Source organism: Erinaceus europaeus, chromosome 7, assembly GCF_950295315.1.
Source record: "Erinaceus europaeus chromosome 7, mEriEur2.1, whole genome shotgun sequence".
Classification (NCBI taxonomy): Eukaryota; Metazoa; Chordata; class Mammalia; order Eulipotyphla; family Erinaceidae; genus Erinaceus; species Erinaceus europaeus.
The window spans coordinates 108,998,918-109,015,869 of NC_080168.1; the positions used below are offsets into that span (position 1 = coordinate 108,998,918).

Genomic DNA, 16,952 nt, shown 5'->3' on the forward strand with positions numbered 1-16,952 from the left:
TCTTTTCTGTATGCTTTAGTCTCTTCCTCCAATCTCCACTGGGAAAAGGTCAGGAGCAGCTAGGGGTGGTCTCACAGCATGTAGTAAGTACAGTAAGGTTTTTTTCAGAAAGCTGTTTCACAACACATAGCACCATGGAGGCTCGCCTCTGAAAGCTGTGCAGCATGTACTACTCTGAGATTTGTTTCAGAATGCTGTTTTAAGAGCTTTTCCACCATTTCTATCCATAGATCAGGATGACCTGGTCTCCTGCATATATATTTTCTACCTTTTCTTCCTTTCTCTTTTAATTTTTTAAAAATTAAATTTTTAAAAATTATTTTATTTACTTATTTATTGGATAGAGATCCAAAAATTGTGATGGAAGGGAGTGATAGAGTGAGAGACAGAGAGACACCTGCAACACTGCTTCACCATTCGCAAAGCTTTCCCCCTGCAGATGGGGGCTGGGGGTTGGGACCCGTGTCCTAGCACATTATAACATGTGTGCTCACAGGTGTGCCACCACCCATCCACCCTTCTCTTCCTTTTAAGTCACATCTCCACCTATTCCTACTTCCAAATGTCCTTCTTTTATTTATTTTATTGCCACCATGGTTATCACTATGGCTTTGTTCCACAAAGGAATCCACTGGCCTGGTGGCCACCCCTCTACCTTCCTCCTTCCCTTTCTCCTTTCCTTCTTTCTTTTTGATAGAGATAGAAAAATTGAGAGGGGAGCAGGGATTGAGAGAGAGAGAGAGAGAGACAATACCACTTCACTGCAGTTGAAGCTTCCCCTCTGCTGACTGGAGACTTGAACCTGAGTCTTTAGAGATGGCAACATGTGTACTCTCCTAGGTGTGAACCTGCCTGACTCCTATTTATTCAATTTTAAAAACAGCACAGGCGAATGAACCCAGAGTCTCCTGCATGTATTTAGTATGCAGCTGAATAGTGTTGAAGGATCCTCAATCAAACTTTTCATTATTTTTTTTTGCCATTTATTTACTTGTTTATTTCTTTTTTCAAAAAAAAATTATTTAAGAAAGGATTAATGAACAAAAACATAAGGTAGGAGGGGTACAACTCCACACAATTCCCACCACCCAACCCCCATAACCCACCCCCTCCCATGATAGCTTTCCCATTCTCTAGCCCTCTGGGAGCATGGACCCAGGGTCGTTGAGGGTTGCAGAAGGTAGAAGGTCTGGCTTCTGTAATTGCTTCCCCGCTGAACATGGGCGTTGACTGGTCAGTCCATACTCCCAGTCTGCCTCTCTCTTTCCCTAGTAAGGTGTGTCTCTGGGGAAGCTGAGCTCCAGGACACATTGGTGGGGTCTTCAATCCAGGGAAGCCTAGCCAGCATCCTGGTGGCATCTGGAACCTGGTGATTGAAAAGAGAGTTAACATATGAGGCCAAACAATTTGTTGAGCAATCATGGATCCCAAGCTTGGAATAGTGGAGAGGAAGTGTTAGGGAGGTACTCACTGCAAACTCTAGTGTACTTCTGCTTTCAGGTATATATTTTGCAGTAGTTTATGGATACGTGTGCACATAAGCTCTCTCTCACAGAAACTGGTGTATATCTAGGTTATGGGACTTTGTTAGAAAGTGAACTACCTGAGATGAAATTAGAGTGTACTATAAAAGGAAAGGTCTCACCCGAGTAATGAAGCTGAAGGGTTGTCATTCCACACGTGAAGTCTCTGGATACAGCCTGAGGTGAAGCATGTTGAGGTGGCAATCGTTGCTTTGGTTAGGTTGTGATCGGCGGATGCAATATTATTTGGTTTGGATTGGGAGATGCATACGGGAAAGTGGGCCCTATCCAAGGGTTCCAGGACTGGGGGATGTAGGGGCTCTATAGTGAAGATGTGAGGTTCCTGCTTTCTTAGGGTTCAAAAAGACAATCAATAGTTAATATTATCATCACATTATTTGTTAATTGGGTTAACTTTGAAAAGTCCCTTTGTTATGGTTTGCGGTACAGTATCCAGTATCTTGTATATAGCTGTGCTATTGGATCCTTCTAATCTACTTGGTCTAGGCTTTTGAGAGAGTCCGCATACCAAATACATAGCCTATATATTAAAAAGATTCAGTTTGTCCTTTGAGAAACTTTGAGACATACAATTGATTTCCCCCTCTCATATTAATTAACTACTGATTTATATGTCTACATTTTGCTAGGAGTGTACATAAACACCATTCCCACCACCAAAAGACTGTGACCCATCCCTCCCGCCCACTCCCACCCCCCACTAGCCCAGGAAGCTACATGTCTACCCCTCACCACTGGGTTTTTACTTTGGTGCACTACTTACAATTTGATCAGGTCCTGCTTTTAGTTTCCCTTTCAGATCTTCTTAGTCAACTTCTGTTGATGAGTGGGATCATCCCATACTCATCTTTATCTTTCTGATTTAGTTCACTTAACATAATTCCTTCTAGCTCTGTCCAAGATGGGTCAGAGAAGGTGGGTTCATTGTTTTTGATAGCTGCATAGTATTCCATTGTGTATATATACCACAGCTTTCTCAGCCACTCATCTGGTGTTGGGCACCTGGGTTGCTTCCAGGTTTTAGCTATTATGAATTCTGCTGCTATGAACATAGGAGTACACACCTCTTTTTGGTTGGGTGTTATGGAGTCCTTGGGGTATAACCCCAGGAGAGGAATTACTGGGTCATATGGAAGGTCCATGTCTAGCCTTCTGAGAGTTTTCCAGACTGCTCTCCACAGAGGCTGTACCAATTTACATTCCCACCAGCAATGTAAAAGGGTTCCTCTGTCCCCACATCCTCTCCAGCATTTGTTGCTGCTGTCCTTTTTGATGTATGCCATTCTTACAGGAGTGAGGTGGTATCTTAGTGTTGTCTTAATTTGCATTTCTCTGACAATCAGTGACCTAGAGCAGTTTTTCATATGTTTGTTAGCCTTTTGGATCTCCTCTGTGGTGTTTTGTTCATTTCCTCTGCCCATTTTTGGATGGGGTCATTTGCTTTTTTGCGGCTAAGTTTGCTGAGCTCTTTATATATTTTGGTGATTAGTTTCTTGTCTGATGTCTGGCATGTGAAGATCTTCTCCCATTCTGTGAGGGGTCTCTCTGTTTGTTTAATAGTTTCTTTGGATGTACAGAAGCTTTTCCATTTGATGTAGTCCCATTGGTTTGTTTCTGCTTTAGTCTTCCTTGCAGTTGGGTTTGATTCATCAAAGATGTCCTTGAGGTGTAATCTTGTCATACACTTTCAAAGAACCAACATTTGGCTTCAGTGATCTTTTGTATGGTTCTTTTATTTTTGATGTTGTTTATTTCTGCTCTAACTTTAGTGATTTCTGTCCTTCTGGTTGCTTTAGGGTTCCTTTGTTCCTCTTCCTCTAAGTCCTTGAGGTGTGCAGTAAGGTCATTTATTTGGGCTTCTTCTTGGTGTTTAATATGTGATTGTATGGCTATAAGTTTCCCTCTCAGTACTGCTTTAGCTGTGTCCCAAATATTTTGATAGGTTGTGTCTTCATTTTCATTAGTTTCCAGGAACATTTGAATTTCCTGCTTGAGTGAGTCTCTGACCCAGTGGTTCTTAAGGAGTATGTTGTTTAGTTTCCAAATTCTATGTCTTTTCATAATTTTCCATTTGTTGTTAAATGTTAGTGTTACTCCACTGTGGTCTGAGAAGATACTTGGGATGATTTAAATGCTCTTGAATTTACTGATGCTGTCTTTGTGGCCTAACATGTGGTCTATCCTTGAGTATGTGTTATGTGGATTTGAAAAGAAGGTGTATTCCAGTTTTTTGGGGTGGAGGAGTCTGAAAATGTCCAAGAGGTCTAGTCTGTCAATCTCTTTATTCAATTCTCTTGTATCTTTATTGGTTCTCTGCTTTGTTGATCTGTCTAAGTGTGAGAGTGGGGTATTGAAGTCTCCCACTATTATTGTATTACTATTGATGTATTTTTGAAATTCTTTCAGTAGATGCTTAATGTATTTAGATGGTCCCTCGTTGGGTGCATAGATGTTAATAATTGTTAAGTCTTCTTGGCTGATTGATCCTCTAATCATTATGTAATGTCCTTGCCTATCTTTTATTACTTTATTTAATTTAAAATCTATCGTGTCTGAGATGAGAATGGCTGTTCCTGCCCTTTTTTGTGGACCATTAGCCTGTATGATAGTTTTCCATCCTTTCACTTTAAGTCTGTGTTTATCTTGTTGTGACAGATGGGATTCTTGCAAGCAGCATATGGTTGGGTTATGTTTTCTGATCCATCCCCCCACCCTGTGCCTTTTGATGGGTGAGTCTAAGCCATTGACATTTATTGATATTATGGATTTAATGTATTGTAGTGCCATTGTTCTAAAAAACAATTTGTTTTCTCTGATATATTGGAAGTATTATAGTGATGTTCTTGTTTATAAGAGGTCTTTTAGTACCTCTTTCAGGGCCGGCTTGGTGATGGTTGCCTCCTTTAACTGTTGTTTGTCTAAGAAGGTTTTGATCCCTCCATCTAGCTTGAATGAAAGTCTAGCAGGATATATTATCCTTGGTTGAAACCCTTTTTCATTCAGGGCTCGATAGATATCTTGCCACTCCCTTCTGGCTTTTAGAGTTTGAGTGGAGAAATCTGCAGATAATCTTATGGTTTTGCCCTTGTATGTGACTTTTTGTTTCTCTCTTGCAGCCTTTAGGATCCTTTCTTTATCCTTACTTCTTCTTATTGTGACTATGATGTGTCTTGGTGTCTTCAAGTCTGGGTTGATTCTGTTTGGTACTCTCTGGGCCTCTTGAACCTTGATATCCTTTCTGTTATTCAGGTCTGGGAAGTTTTCTTGTATTATTTCCTCTAGAATGTTTGCTTCCCCTTCCTCTCTTTCTTCCTCTGGCAGGCCAATTATACGAATGTTACTTCTTTTGATATCATCCCATATGTCTCTGTTGTTGTTTTCAGTGTCTCTCAATCTCTTTTTAAGCTCTTTCACCTCTTTCTTAGTTTTCTCTAACTCATCCTCTGTCTGACTAATTCTGTTTTCTGCTTCTGATAGTCTGCTCTCCCTTGCCTCAGCTTCTTTCTTCATTACAGCTATTTCAGCTTTCGCCTCAAGATAATCATTATTTTCCTTGTGGGTCTCAACTGTTGTTTCCCTAATACTGCCATTCCTTTCCTCCAATGTTGTTTTCATTTCTGTGATTAATAAGTTTATTATTGCTTGCATACTTTTCTTATCTATGGTTACTTCTGACTGATTTGTAGTTTCTTCTGGGCTTTTGTCTTCATTCATTGGGGTAGCAGTTTTATTTGTTTTTAATCTACCCATTTTTTTATTTATGTGTTTCTCTCTTTTTTTATGCTCTGTTGTTCCTCAGTTGTTGTTTCTTGAGTACAAGTAACACTGTACTAAATACCTTTATGACAATTGCACTCACCAACCTCCGGAATTACAGTAGCAACTGAAGTAAGTATTGAAGTAGTTTAATCGTTACCAGTTAGCCAAAAAATTTCTCCAGTCCGTGAAAAAATAGTAACCAAATCCCAGTGAAGAAAGAGAAAAGAAAGAGAGGATAGCAAGAATAGACAGTTATGCAAATCCACTATCCAGTGTATATTCTAGGGGTAACAAGAGGGGAAAGGGAACTAGAGCAGAGAAACACACATAGAGAGTCCACTCTGAGTCAGATTTCTTCCCCAAAGTAATTCACAAATTCAGAAAGGCTAGAGGAAAGAAGAAGTGTATGACAAGATTAAAAAAAAAAAAAAGAGAGAGAGAGAGATAAGAGAGAGAAAAGGGAGAAGATAAGAAGAAGATTTGTAATTAAAGAGCAGTGCAAAGAACTTCCCAAATGTGTATCAGTGAATTAAAAAAACAAACAAACCCTGTTTGGTGGTATGGGGTATCCTGCTAGGAGCTGGTCCCAGGGACTGCTTATGGGGGGGGGGGCGGCGGGAAAGATGTATGCTTGAAAATTAAAAGGAAGAAAAAAGAATGTTTTTCCCTACTCTAATTCTTAACCCAAATTAAGTTATAGTCACCTCCTTGGTGTCTAAGTACACCTTATTGGCTGGCCTGCTAAAGGCAGAAAATCCTATAGTCTCTAGGGGAGTGCGTTTGGAGCTCAGAGGCTAGCAGCTTCTCCGTCCGCCATCTTCCGGGAAACCCCCCCTCCAGACTTTTTTAAAGGATTTCTTGAAAATGAAAACTAGCTCCAAGTCTTTTGATCCAATGAGAGCTATACTCAAGAAGTCTTTGGATCCACCCTCAGGGTCGTCGTGGTCCCTAGAGACTCCCAAGAGAAAGCCCCCGAGCTAAAGTGCTCTCTCCGGGTCCTCTGCCCGACGCGCCCTGCAACTGGTGGAGGAGCCGCCTTCCCGGGCGGAGGACAATGCCGGGCGCACTCGCCTTGCCTGGCGCCGCCTGGGAAGTCTGGAGCCCCGCTAGTCCGTGTCACCTTTACTCTAATTCTTAACCCAAATTAAATTATAATCACCTCTTTGGTGTCATCCCTTATTGACAGGCCTGCTAAAGGCAGAAAATCCTACCGTTTCTAGAAGATGTGATTAGAGAACACGCTGTTAGCAGTTTCTCAGTCCGCCATCTTCCCCCCTCATTATTTTTTTTAAGTTAAGAGGAGAGAGAGATAGACATAGAGACAGGAGAGACACTAGGACACTGTTTACCATCAACCTATGGCTGTCCACGGTGTTCCTGTGTGATGCTGGCGCTTAGTGAACTATTTCATATTCCTCGGAAACCATTTCTTATACTCATTTCACTGAGAGACTGGGCATACTGTCAGAATTTCAAAGCAGTAATTTAAATAAGAATTCAGGCTGAGCAGAGGATAACTGACCTAGCTGAGCATATGCCTTGAAGTAAGGGTGACCCGAGTCCTAGCCCTCACCACATGGGAGGGACAAAGCGTTGAGGGAAACTGGCTTGCTATGTATGGTGTCTCTCCATCTCACTTTAAAATAAAAAGAGTGATAAAGTCTTCCCAGGATGGGTGAAATCATGCATATGAAAAACTCCAGAGCCACAAAGATACAAAACAGAGAACCGTGCATTTTCAGTTTTGATCAGAGTATTTGATTCACCCTTTTAAAAAATGAATCACATGTATAATGATCAAGATGCATTCTTATCATATTTGCTATTTGATAAAATGATCATAGATGATACATTACTTTGATTTGCTTTAGTATCTATTCATTCTCCTTACACATTAAGAATAACACTTAGGAAAGATTATATTCAGATGCCTATTGCTTTAGGAATGCCATGCCTATTACTGAAGTAGTTCCTTGATGTTGTGACTTGTTTCGAATAGTCATTTCTGTTTTAAAATAAGGTTCTTGCTACAAACATCCCATTTACTTACCAGTGTCTGGAAAGGCATTTAACTTGCAAAGTCATACAGAATACCATTAACAGCTTTTGACTTCAATTTACAAGTGATTTAACAGTGTTATGAAAAGATTACAAGACTTCAGGAGCGTTTTTGTACTCACACATAGTGTACCCTTCACCAAAGTTCTGTGCTTCAACCACTTTTTGTTCTTTTCTTTTCCAACTTCTTATACTTTCATTTTAAGTTTTTGTTAAAAATAATTTATTTATTTCTTTTATAAGAGAAAGAATGTGACCAAAGCACTGCTCTGTTGGGGGAACATGCAGTGTTGGTCTTGAATCTGCGATATCACATGAGACACTCAAACACTAAACTTACAAGAGATCTCCCCAGTTGCTAAATATATCAGCTGTGTATCTATGATGTGTGAAATAAACTGCAGTGAAAATCAAACATTTCTTGGGGGTCAGTTGGTACCACACATGGCGCAAAGCGCAAGGACTGGGGTAAGGATCCCGGTTGGAGCCCCCCGGCTCCCTATCTGCAGGGGTTTCTCTTCATAAGTGGTGAAGCAGGTCTGCAGGTGGCTTTCTCTCCCTTTCTTTGCCTTCCCCTCCAATCTTGATTTCTCTCTGTCCTATCCAGCAACAACATCATTGTCAACAATAACAATAACAACAACAACATGGGCCATAAAATGGGAAAAAATAGCCTCCAGGAGCAGTAGATTTGTAGTGCAGGCACCGAGCCCTAGCAATAGCCCTGGAGGCAAATAAAATAAAATAAAATAAAAAGTTTCTTTTTTTTTGAATATTTATTTTATTTATTTATTCCCTTTTGTTGCCCTTGTTGTCTTATTGTTGTAGTTATTATTGTTGTTGTCGTTGTTGGATAGGACAGAAAGAAATGGAGAGAGGAGGGGAAGACAGAGAGGAGGAGAGATAGACACCAGCAGACCTGCTTCACCGCCTGTGCAGTGACTCCCCTGCAGGTGGGGAGCCGGGGTTCAAACCGGGATCCTTATGCCGGTCCTTGTGCTTTGCGCCACCTGCGCTTAACCCGCTGCGCTACAGCCCGACTCCCAAAATAAAAAGTTTCTTAAACTGTTAAAAAAAAAACAAGCTTGTAGAATAGATCTAGACAGAAGGGCATGAAGACAAAAAAGGAGAGATACATCTAATATGAAAATATGTATAGATTTATACAGTAAACCAATATAAAACATTTAATTTTATTATACTTTCTAGAATGCAATCATTTGTTTGATGAAAATAAAACTTTCTGGACCATGTTCTTAAAAGCCTGCTTCACTTGCTGGTTTCTTAGGGTATAAATGAAAGGATTTAATAAAGGGGCAACTGAAGTATTGAGCACGGCCACTCCTTTGCTTAAAGTTACTCTGTCATTTGCTGATGGTTTTATGTACATGAAGATGCAGCTACCATAAGAGATGGAGACTACAATCATATGGGAAGAACAGGTCGAAAAGGCTTTGGACCTTTGTTGAGCAGAAGGAAATTTAAGAATTGTCTTGATGATGTAGCCATAGGAGAGAATCACTAACAATAGTGTGACCATTAATGTTACCACTGCCAGCATAAAAGACATCAGCTCCAGGAAATGTGTGTCTGAACATGAAATCTGCAAGATGGGAGAAGAATCACAAATGAAATGATCAATGGTATTGGAATCACAGAATTCCAACTTGAGTCCCATGATCACTGGAGGAAAGATAATCAGGAATGCAGTTACCCAAGAGCTGAGAACAAGCTGGTAGCAAACTCTGTTGCTCATGATGGTGGTATAATGCAGGGGTTTACATATGGCCACGTAACGATCATAGGACATAGCAGCTAGAAGATAAAATTCAGTTACTCCCAAGAAAATAAAGAAAAACAGCTGAGTCATGCAACTCATATAGGAAATAGTTCTCTCCTTTGTCACAAGGCTCACTAAGAACCTTGGAATACATACAGATGTGAAGGACACTTCTAAAAAGGAGAAATTCCGTAGGAAGAAATACATGGGTGTCTTAAGGTGGGAATCCAGCAGAGTGAGTATGATGATGGTTAGGTTTCCTGTCACACTCAACATGTAGGTCAAAAAGAGAAAGACAAAAATTACAATTTGCATCTTAGGGTCATCTGTCAGACCCAAAAGAATGAACTCTGTCCACATTGAATGATTCCTCATTTCTCTCTTATGGTTTTTGCCAAGATAACTCACTGGAGAAAGTACACTTCACCATGCACAACAAATGACATTTGAGCACCTGACACCACATGGCATGCCATGCATGGAGGAAAATTCATGAGTGGTGGGATGATGTGGCGTCTTTCCTTTTCTCTCTGTATCTTTCTTCTGCTCTGACTCCTTCTGTTTTACTCTGTGATTGAAAGGGAAAAAATTAGTCAGCCAGAAGTGGGCTTGAAGCTCGGGGGGGGGGGGGGATTAAACAAAAAAGAGTTAGAAGAATTATAATCATCTATTAGATTGAATTAATGTTTGATAGAAAGATGGTGAAAGAAAAGCTAGTAATTACTGACCAACAATGTGCTTGATATTATCTTTAGAGATTTCCTTACATTTTTTTTTTCATTAGTATCTTCAGTAACCTCCTTGACAGTAGAGTACTAATACCTCCACTTCTAGCAATGGGAATGAAGGACATTAAAGAATTAGTCTGGGATATATATCAAATCCTAGAAAATTGGTGAAGACAAAGATAAGTGCTTGAGGCAGTACTTAGGTAAAGTATAGGCATTTGCATTTATTAAGTGTGCAAGTTTATAGTTCAATTGTAATGTTTTGTATTAGTAATTTCTTTGGGAATTAATTTCCCCCTTTTTCCTCCATAGCACAATTGTCCCAAATTTACTTAACTATGCTAGCAGGAGATGCATCTATCAAACACAGATACTATTCATGCAATCTATGTTTAAAATAGAGTAACTGAAATCACATGAATAGTAAAAGCCTTCTAAACACAACTTTGTGTTTAAAAATAACTTTGCTCTTGTTTAACATTATCACACTGAATATTCACTACAAGGTCGTTGAATACATAGACAAATATCAGAATTTTCATCAATTCACTGAAATTCTATGGACATTTTGTAGGAATCACACTTTTTCTTAAGAAAGTACATATATATATATATATATATATATAAAAGAAAGTACATATAATATGACACAGTAAGCTGAAGGCTACTATTGTTTTCAGTACTGCTTCATGAATGATATCAATAAAAACATAATTTAAGTCCATGAAATTGTATGGCAAATTAGAAAGTTTATATGATGTTAAAAATCATAGAACATGTTCACAGCATTATAGAGTTAAAAGAACTAAGACCGATTATTATTTTTTTTTGTATATAAAATTGAATCCTTTCTATAGAAATGAGCTACTATCTAAATTTTACCTTTAAGATCACACTTAAAATAGTTGACAATATTTTAAGGGTAAAAATAATTTTAGATTATAGCAAATAGAAATCATTGCAGAATTAAAAAGATACAAACCTTTGTTTGCTTTATATCGTGATTTCAGACTGCATAGACTGATTATATAAATTGGCTACAATGTTGAAACATATAGCAAATTCTGCTGCTGCTCCCCTCTATTTCCTCGTCTTCCTCCTACTTTTTCAGTGTTTTGTGTTGGTCATATATGTACCAGTGGGCTATTTCAATATGGAGTTTGCCACTAACATAGTCTCTAAGAGACAAAAACCAAAATCAAAATTAATAAAATTCAAATTATAAATAGTTACAAATGATTCTTCTTTTTAGAGTTACCTTTTCTGTGAAATTTGAACTCTTAGTGATGCCATTCTTTCCTTTGTTAATTTAAAATATGACTTTTTAATTGTATTTTAAAATCTACTATGTACCTATGAATAAAATTACCTAACAATTTTACTTTACTTCTTTTCTGCCAAAAATGTATGCTTGCTCAGAACAAGTACATATTGCTTCCTTGGTAATTTATTCCTAATCTGATTTAATAAACTTGGACTTGAGACTGTTTGTCTAATATCTCAGTAATTTACAGAATTAAGTGAGAAAGGATTTAGAGTCATTTATGATACTGTCTCTGTCTAGAGTAATCTTATGTTTATTCACTGCTAAAAGAAAAAAATCTTGTTTACATATTATTTCTTTTCACCAGCATTTTCTTATACAGTCATATTTTTAAACTGATGAATAGAAAAATAATTCACTAGGAAGTCATAATCAAACTGAAAGAGATTTCTAAGTGAAATTTGATGGTCACAGATTAAATATGTCTAGAGATTAACATTTTACTAGTCTTCTTTCATTGTATCCTTTGCTAAATTAAATTTATGGAGTCAATAATATGAGGATAGTTACGCACATTTTATAAGAGTGTACCCTTTGTACATTTTATAGTTTCACAGCAAAATTATCTAAAATTACTAAAAAGAAAAATCTAACTTCTTATAACTATCTGCCTTGGATTTCTACAAGATCACAAATTTATAATTAAAAATGAAAGTTCCATACTCTAAGGAACTTACCTTAGTTTCTATATTTTACTGTATTTTCCTCTATAGGTGAAAATGAGGGGAAAACATCTAGTAGTAGATTATGAATTCACTCAGTCTAGAAAATATTATTATAAGAAACAAATGAAAAATAATTTTTACGTTTCAACTCACGAGAAAGTTAGTGTAATCTGTTCTTCAGTAAAATTTCCACTATCTACCATTATATTAAATATAAGCTTGAATTTAGACTAAATTTCATATGTGTATAGTATAAACTGCTACATTTAACTTACTCATATTAAGATGAATTCCTTAGCACTTATGGTGACTCTAACCAAATGATAGTATATATTTTATTAATGCAAAATGCCTTATTTTTTACATCTAGAAATAAAAAAATGCCTCAGAATATCATAAAAAATGCTGACATCTCCTCCAAGAAAGGAGTCATTTCTTTGTTAAATTAACATGTTCAATCTGTGAGTGTTCTTTTATTATTTAATTAATTAGATGCTCAAGGGATTCCATGGTGAAACACAAAGAAACAAAACAACACAAATGAAACTTTCCCATGGGATTAATGATCAAAAGACACTAATATACAGTAAATACAGCTTTTATAGCAGATTGGAATAAGATGTGAGGAAGAAAAATTGATAGGCCATGATCATATTGGTTTTATTTCTAATAATTTATTATCTCAGGCTAATAATGTAAAAATACATTATCTTTACTACCCTTAACAAAATCATTCTGAAAATTATTATTCAGATGACTGAAAAGTTACTCAGATTATCATGTGTTGTGGCATGCTTCAAGCAAATTGATGTAGAAATAATGCTTTTAGCACATTAAATCCAATGCAAGGAGAGTTGTACTTTAAGAACTAAAGAAACATTGGATGGAATGATGTATGAGATTAAATGAAGATATGAGAGTTGTGTGCAAGGAGTATAAATCAGGAAGTTTCTAGTGCTTTAACAAATATAAGAAGTTAATCTGAAATTAGCAGCTGTGACATATCTTTCAGATGTATTAGATATAATAATGGTACAGTATTTTCCAACTCTTGAATTATCTATTATTAAAAGAACAGAAAACCCATGGAGTGGAAAAAGAAATGCAGTATAGTATCACTAATATCCTCATTATAGAATGTCAAGAACTAGGTATCTACATGTACAATGGAGGCCATCAGATGACAAAACTGAGAAGAGATCCAGGGTGCTAATTCCTACTGATTGAAAAGTTCTACCAGGAAAATACCAAAGCTCTCATTCAGAAAGATAGCATTCTGATAATTAATAGCTATGCAATTAACTTCTGTTACATGATTATCTGTAGTTCTGATACACTTCTAAGATTATTGCATCTATTAAGAAAAGTTGATACTTTGCATGTACAAAGTATTGTATTTACCGTCAGCTGTAAACCATTAATACCCCAATAAAGAAATTTTTAAAAAAGGAAAAAAAAGTTGATATTGTAAACCATTAATCCCCATAAAAATGTTAAAGAGATAAAATAATTGATAAATCAAAACTTAACAGTTCTCCCATTTGAACTTATACTGAAACAATTCTTAAAAATAGTATTATAATCCATAGCAGTGTATAACCCAGCTCTCCTGTGCAAGTATTGCTGAGGGTGTGGGGGAACATCTCTACACTGTTGGTGGCAGTGTAAATTGTTCAGTCCTTGTGGAAAACAATCTGGACCATCTGCACAGCAGCCATTCCCTTATTCCCTCTCTAGAGATCTATCCCAAGAAAACAAAAACACTTATCCAAAAAAAAAAAAAAATCTATGTACACTTGTGTTCATAATAGCACTATTTGTAATGTAATAGCCCAAATAGGGAAACAGCCCAATTCCTAAGAACAGATAAGTGGTTAAGAAAGTTGTGGTACATATATGTTGTGAACCTGCATGTGAATAGGATTTTGGGATGTAATTGGCATACGGCTAAGAACATAATTAGCATGTTTCACTGCTCTGCATCTTTTTCTATTTCCTTGAATAGTCATTCATAATTTTCAGTTTACAAGTCTTTCACTTCTTTTGCTAGGTTAATTGTAGACGTTTTATTGTTTTTGCTGCTATAGTGAATGGGACTGAATTCTGGCTTTCTTCTTCTAACCGAGTGTTTGTGTAAGTGTATGTGACCATCTTTTGCTATGTTAATTTTGTAACCTTACTATATTGTCTGGTAATTTCCAGGAGCTTCCTGCTGGATTCCTTAGGTTTTTATATGTGTACTATTATATCATCTACAAATGGTGACAGTTTGACTTCTTCTATCCCAATATGAATCCCTTTAATTCTTTTCTCTTGGCTTATTGCTATCATAAGAAGTTACAACACGGGGTTCGGGCGGTGGCGCAGTGGGTTAAGCGCATGTGGCGCAAAGCGCAGGGACCGGCGTAAGGATCCCAGTTCGAGCCCCCGGCTCCCCACCTGCAGGGGAGTCGCTTCACAGGCGGTGAAGCAGGTCTGCAGGTGTCTATCTTTCTCCCCTTCTCTGTCTTCCCCTCCTCTCTCCATTTCTCTCTGTCCTATCCAACAACGAATTGCGTCAACAAGGGCAATAATAATAACCACAACGAAGCTACAACAAGGGCAACAAAAAGGGGGAAAAATGGCCTCCAGGAGCGATGGATTCATGGTGCAGGCACCGAGCCCAGCAATAACCCTGGAGGGGGGGGGGGGAAGAAGTTACAATACAATGATGAATAGTAATGGTGATAGTGGGCAGCCCTGTCTAGCAAATAGCAACAACAAATGTTGGGGAGGGTGTAGGGGCTAAGGAAACCTGAACTGCTGGTTGAAATGTGAATAGGCCCAGTGGAATTAAAGGGATACAGATTGGAAGAGAAGAAGTCAAATCCAGTGGAGGGAAAATTGCAGATGCCAGACCTCCCACCTTCTGCACCCCATAATGATCCTGGGTCCTTACTCCCTGAAGGATAGAGTGGGAAGGTTTCCAACAGAGGGGATGGAATATGGAACTCTGGTGGTGGGAATTGTGCCCCTCTTGTACTGTAGTCTTGTCCTTCATTATTAAATCAATCAATCAATCAAAAAAAAAAACCTGCAGAAAACAGTCTGGAGAACTCTCAAAAGTCTAGAAATGGAAGTACCCTATGGCCCAGCAATTTATCTCCTGGGGATATATCCTAAAGAATCAAACACACTCATCCAAACGGATATGTGTATTCCTATGTTCATAGCAGCACAATTTATAATAACTCAAACCTGAAACCAACCCAAGTGTCTTCCAACAGATGAGTGGCTAAGTAAGTTGTGGTATATATACACGGTGGAATACTACTCAACTTAAGAATAATTAATTCACCTCCTTCACCTCACCTTGGGTGGAATCATGTTAAGTGAGAGAAGAGTGAATATGGATGATCTCACTCATAGACATAAGCTGATAACTAAGGACAGAAGTGGAAACACATTGCAGACTGGACTGTGTTTGGTGTACTGGACCAAAGTATAGGCCTGGGGAGGGGTTGGCTTTTAGGTACTAGTCTGTGGTGGTGAAGGAGGACCTAGGTATGTGGGGGGTGTTTTGCAAAAAACTGAGAACTTTTACACACATACCAATAACCGTACTTTTCTGTAAACCATTATTCCCCAAATTAAAAAAAGAAAAAGGAAGTTTTGAGCCAAGAACTGACATCTTTAAGATAGAACAAGTGAGAAATAGCAGTTGAATCCAGGACCTGTTTCATTTGTATTTCTCCAACCTTTGGGAATAAAGTTATTATATTAACTTCTGACAAGTCACACCTCCCCAAGGTAGCACTGCTCAGAGGATATACAGTAGGTTGTCATATGGCAAAAGGCAATGAGCTTTGACCACCCAGGGTCTTTTCTGTTTAAGTAAGTTCTAGAACTCTCTGCATAAAGCTTGGATTAAGAATCAAAATTCTGTGGCTTTGAGAGGTGGCACAGTGGGTTGAGGAGGCCCCTTAAGAATAAGTTTCAAATAAAGAATAGGCAAGCTATCAAGGGAGGGAATGAGATATGGAGTTCTGATGGTGGGAATTGTGTGGAATTGTACCCATCTCATTCTATGGTCTGGTCAATATTTCCATTTTACAAATAAAAATTTTAAAAAAAAGAAGTTCCAGAATTGAAACCCCAGAATTGCTTATTCCAGAATAATGCTGACTTACTTTCTCTTATTTCCATATCTCATAAATAAATAAATAAATAGATAAAACCAAAAGTTTGGCTGACCTTCATGCCCACTGCTCCTTCCCCTCCAGATTCTATCCCTCCCTGCCCTCTTGTAGTTCATAAAGAAGTAGTTGTGAGAGTTCTAAAGTAATAACATGCCCATCAATGTGACATGTTCACCAGTGTGTCTATAGGACCCAGAATGATGCCTTGTTAGTGGAATATGCAATAACTATTTGTCGAATGAATGAATGAATGAATGAATGAATGAATGAAATTTTCTAGTGTAGCTTAGTCATGGATTGGATGTTCTAAGAATGAACTACTGGGAGTTGGGTGGTAACACAGCTGGTTAAGCGCATGTGGTGCAAAGCCAAGGACCAGCATAAGGATCCTGTTTTGAGCCGCCAGCTCCCCGCCTGCAGGGGAGTCACTTCACAAGTGGTGAAGTAGGTCTGCAGGTGGCTCTTTCTCTCCCCCCTCTGTCTTCCCCTCCTCTCTCCATTTCTCTCTGCCCTATCCAACAGCAACGACATCAATTATAGCTACAACAATAAAATAACAAGGGCAACAAAAGGGAATAAATAATAAATGAATATTAAAAAAGAATGAACTACTATAAAACTTGTAAGTGTACTTCATATTATTGCTTATTATATGCACAGTTGTGTAAAAAAGCCTGCAATAGGTCATTCACAATAATTAAAACTTTATTTCTGCTTACTATTAATTTCTCATTTCTCCCTTCTTCCAGCTCCAGGTAACCACAATTCTGATCTTTGTTTCTATGAATTTGACTATTTCTGTTACATGATGTAAATGGAATCATGAAATACTTATTTTTTGAGCTTATTCAATTTAAAATAATGTCACTAATGCCAGAATGTTGTATACTGTGGATTTTCTTCTTCTGAAAAATGG

The 16,952-nt window shown here is 37.9% G+C and overlaps 1 protein-coding gene across 1 annotated transcript; it reads right to left on the reverse strand.

Annotated features, from left to right (window-relative positions):
* Positions 1-8,577: 8,577 nt before the first annotated feature.
* On the reverse strand, positions 8,578-9,519 carry LOC103109096 (olfactory receptor 6C75-like). Its single transcript, XM_007518101.2, has one exon. It carries the CDS (start codon positions 9,514-9,516, stop codon positions 8,578-8,580), a length of 939 nt encoding a protein of 312 aa, XP_007518163.1. The 5' UTR covers positions 9,517-9,519.
* Positions 9,520-16,952: the final 7,433 nt, after the last annotated feature.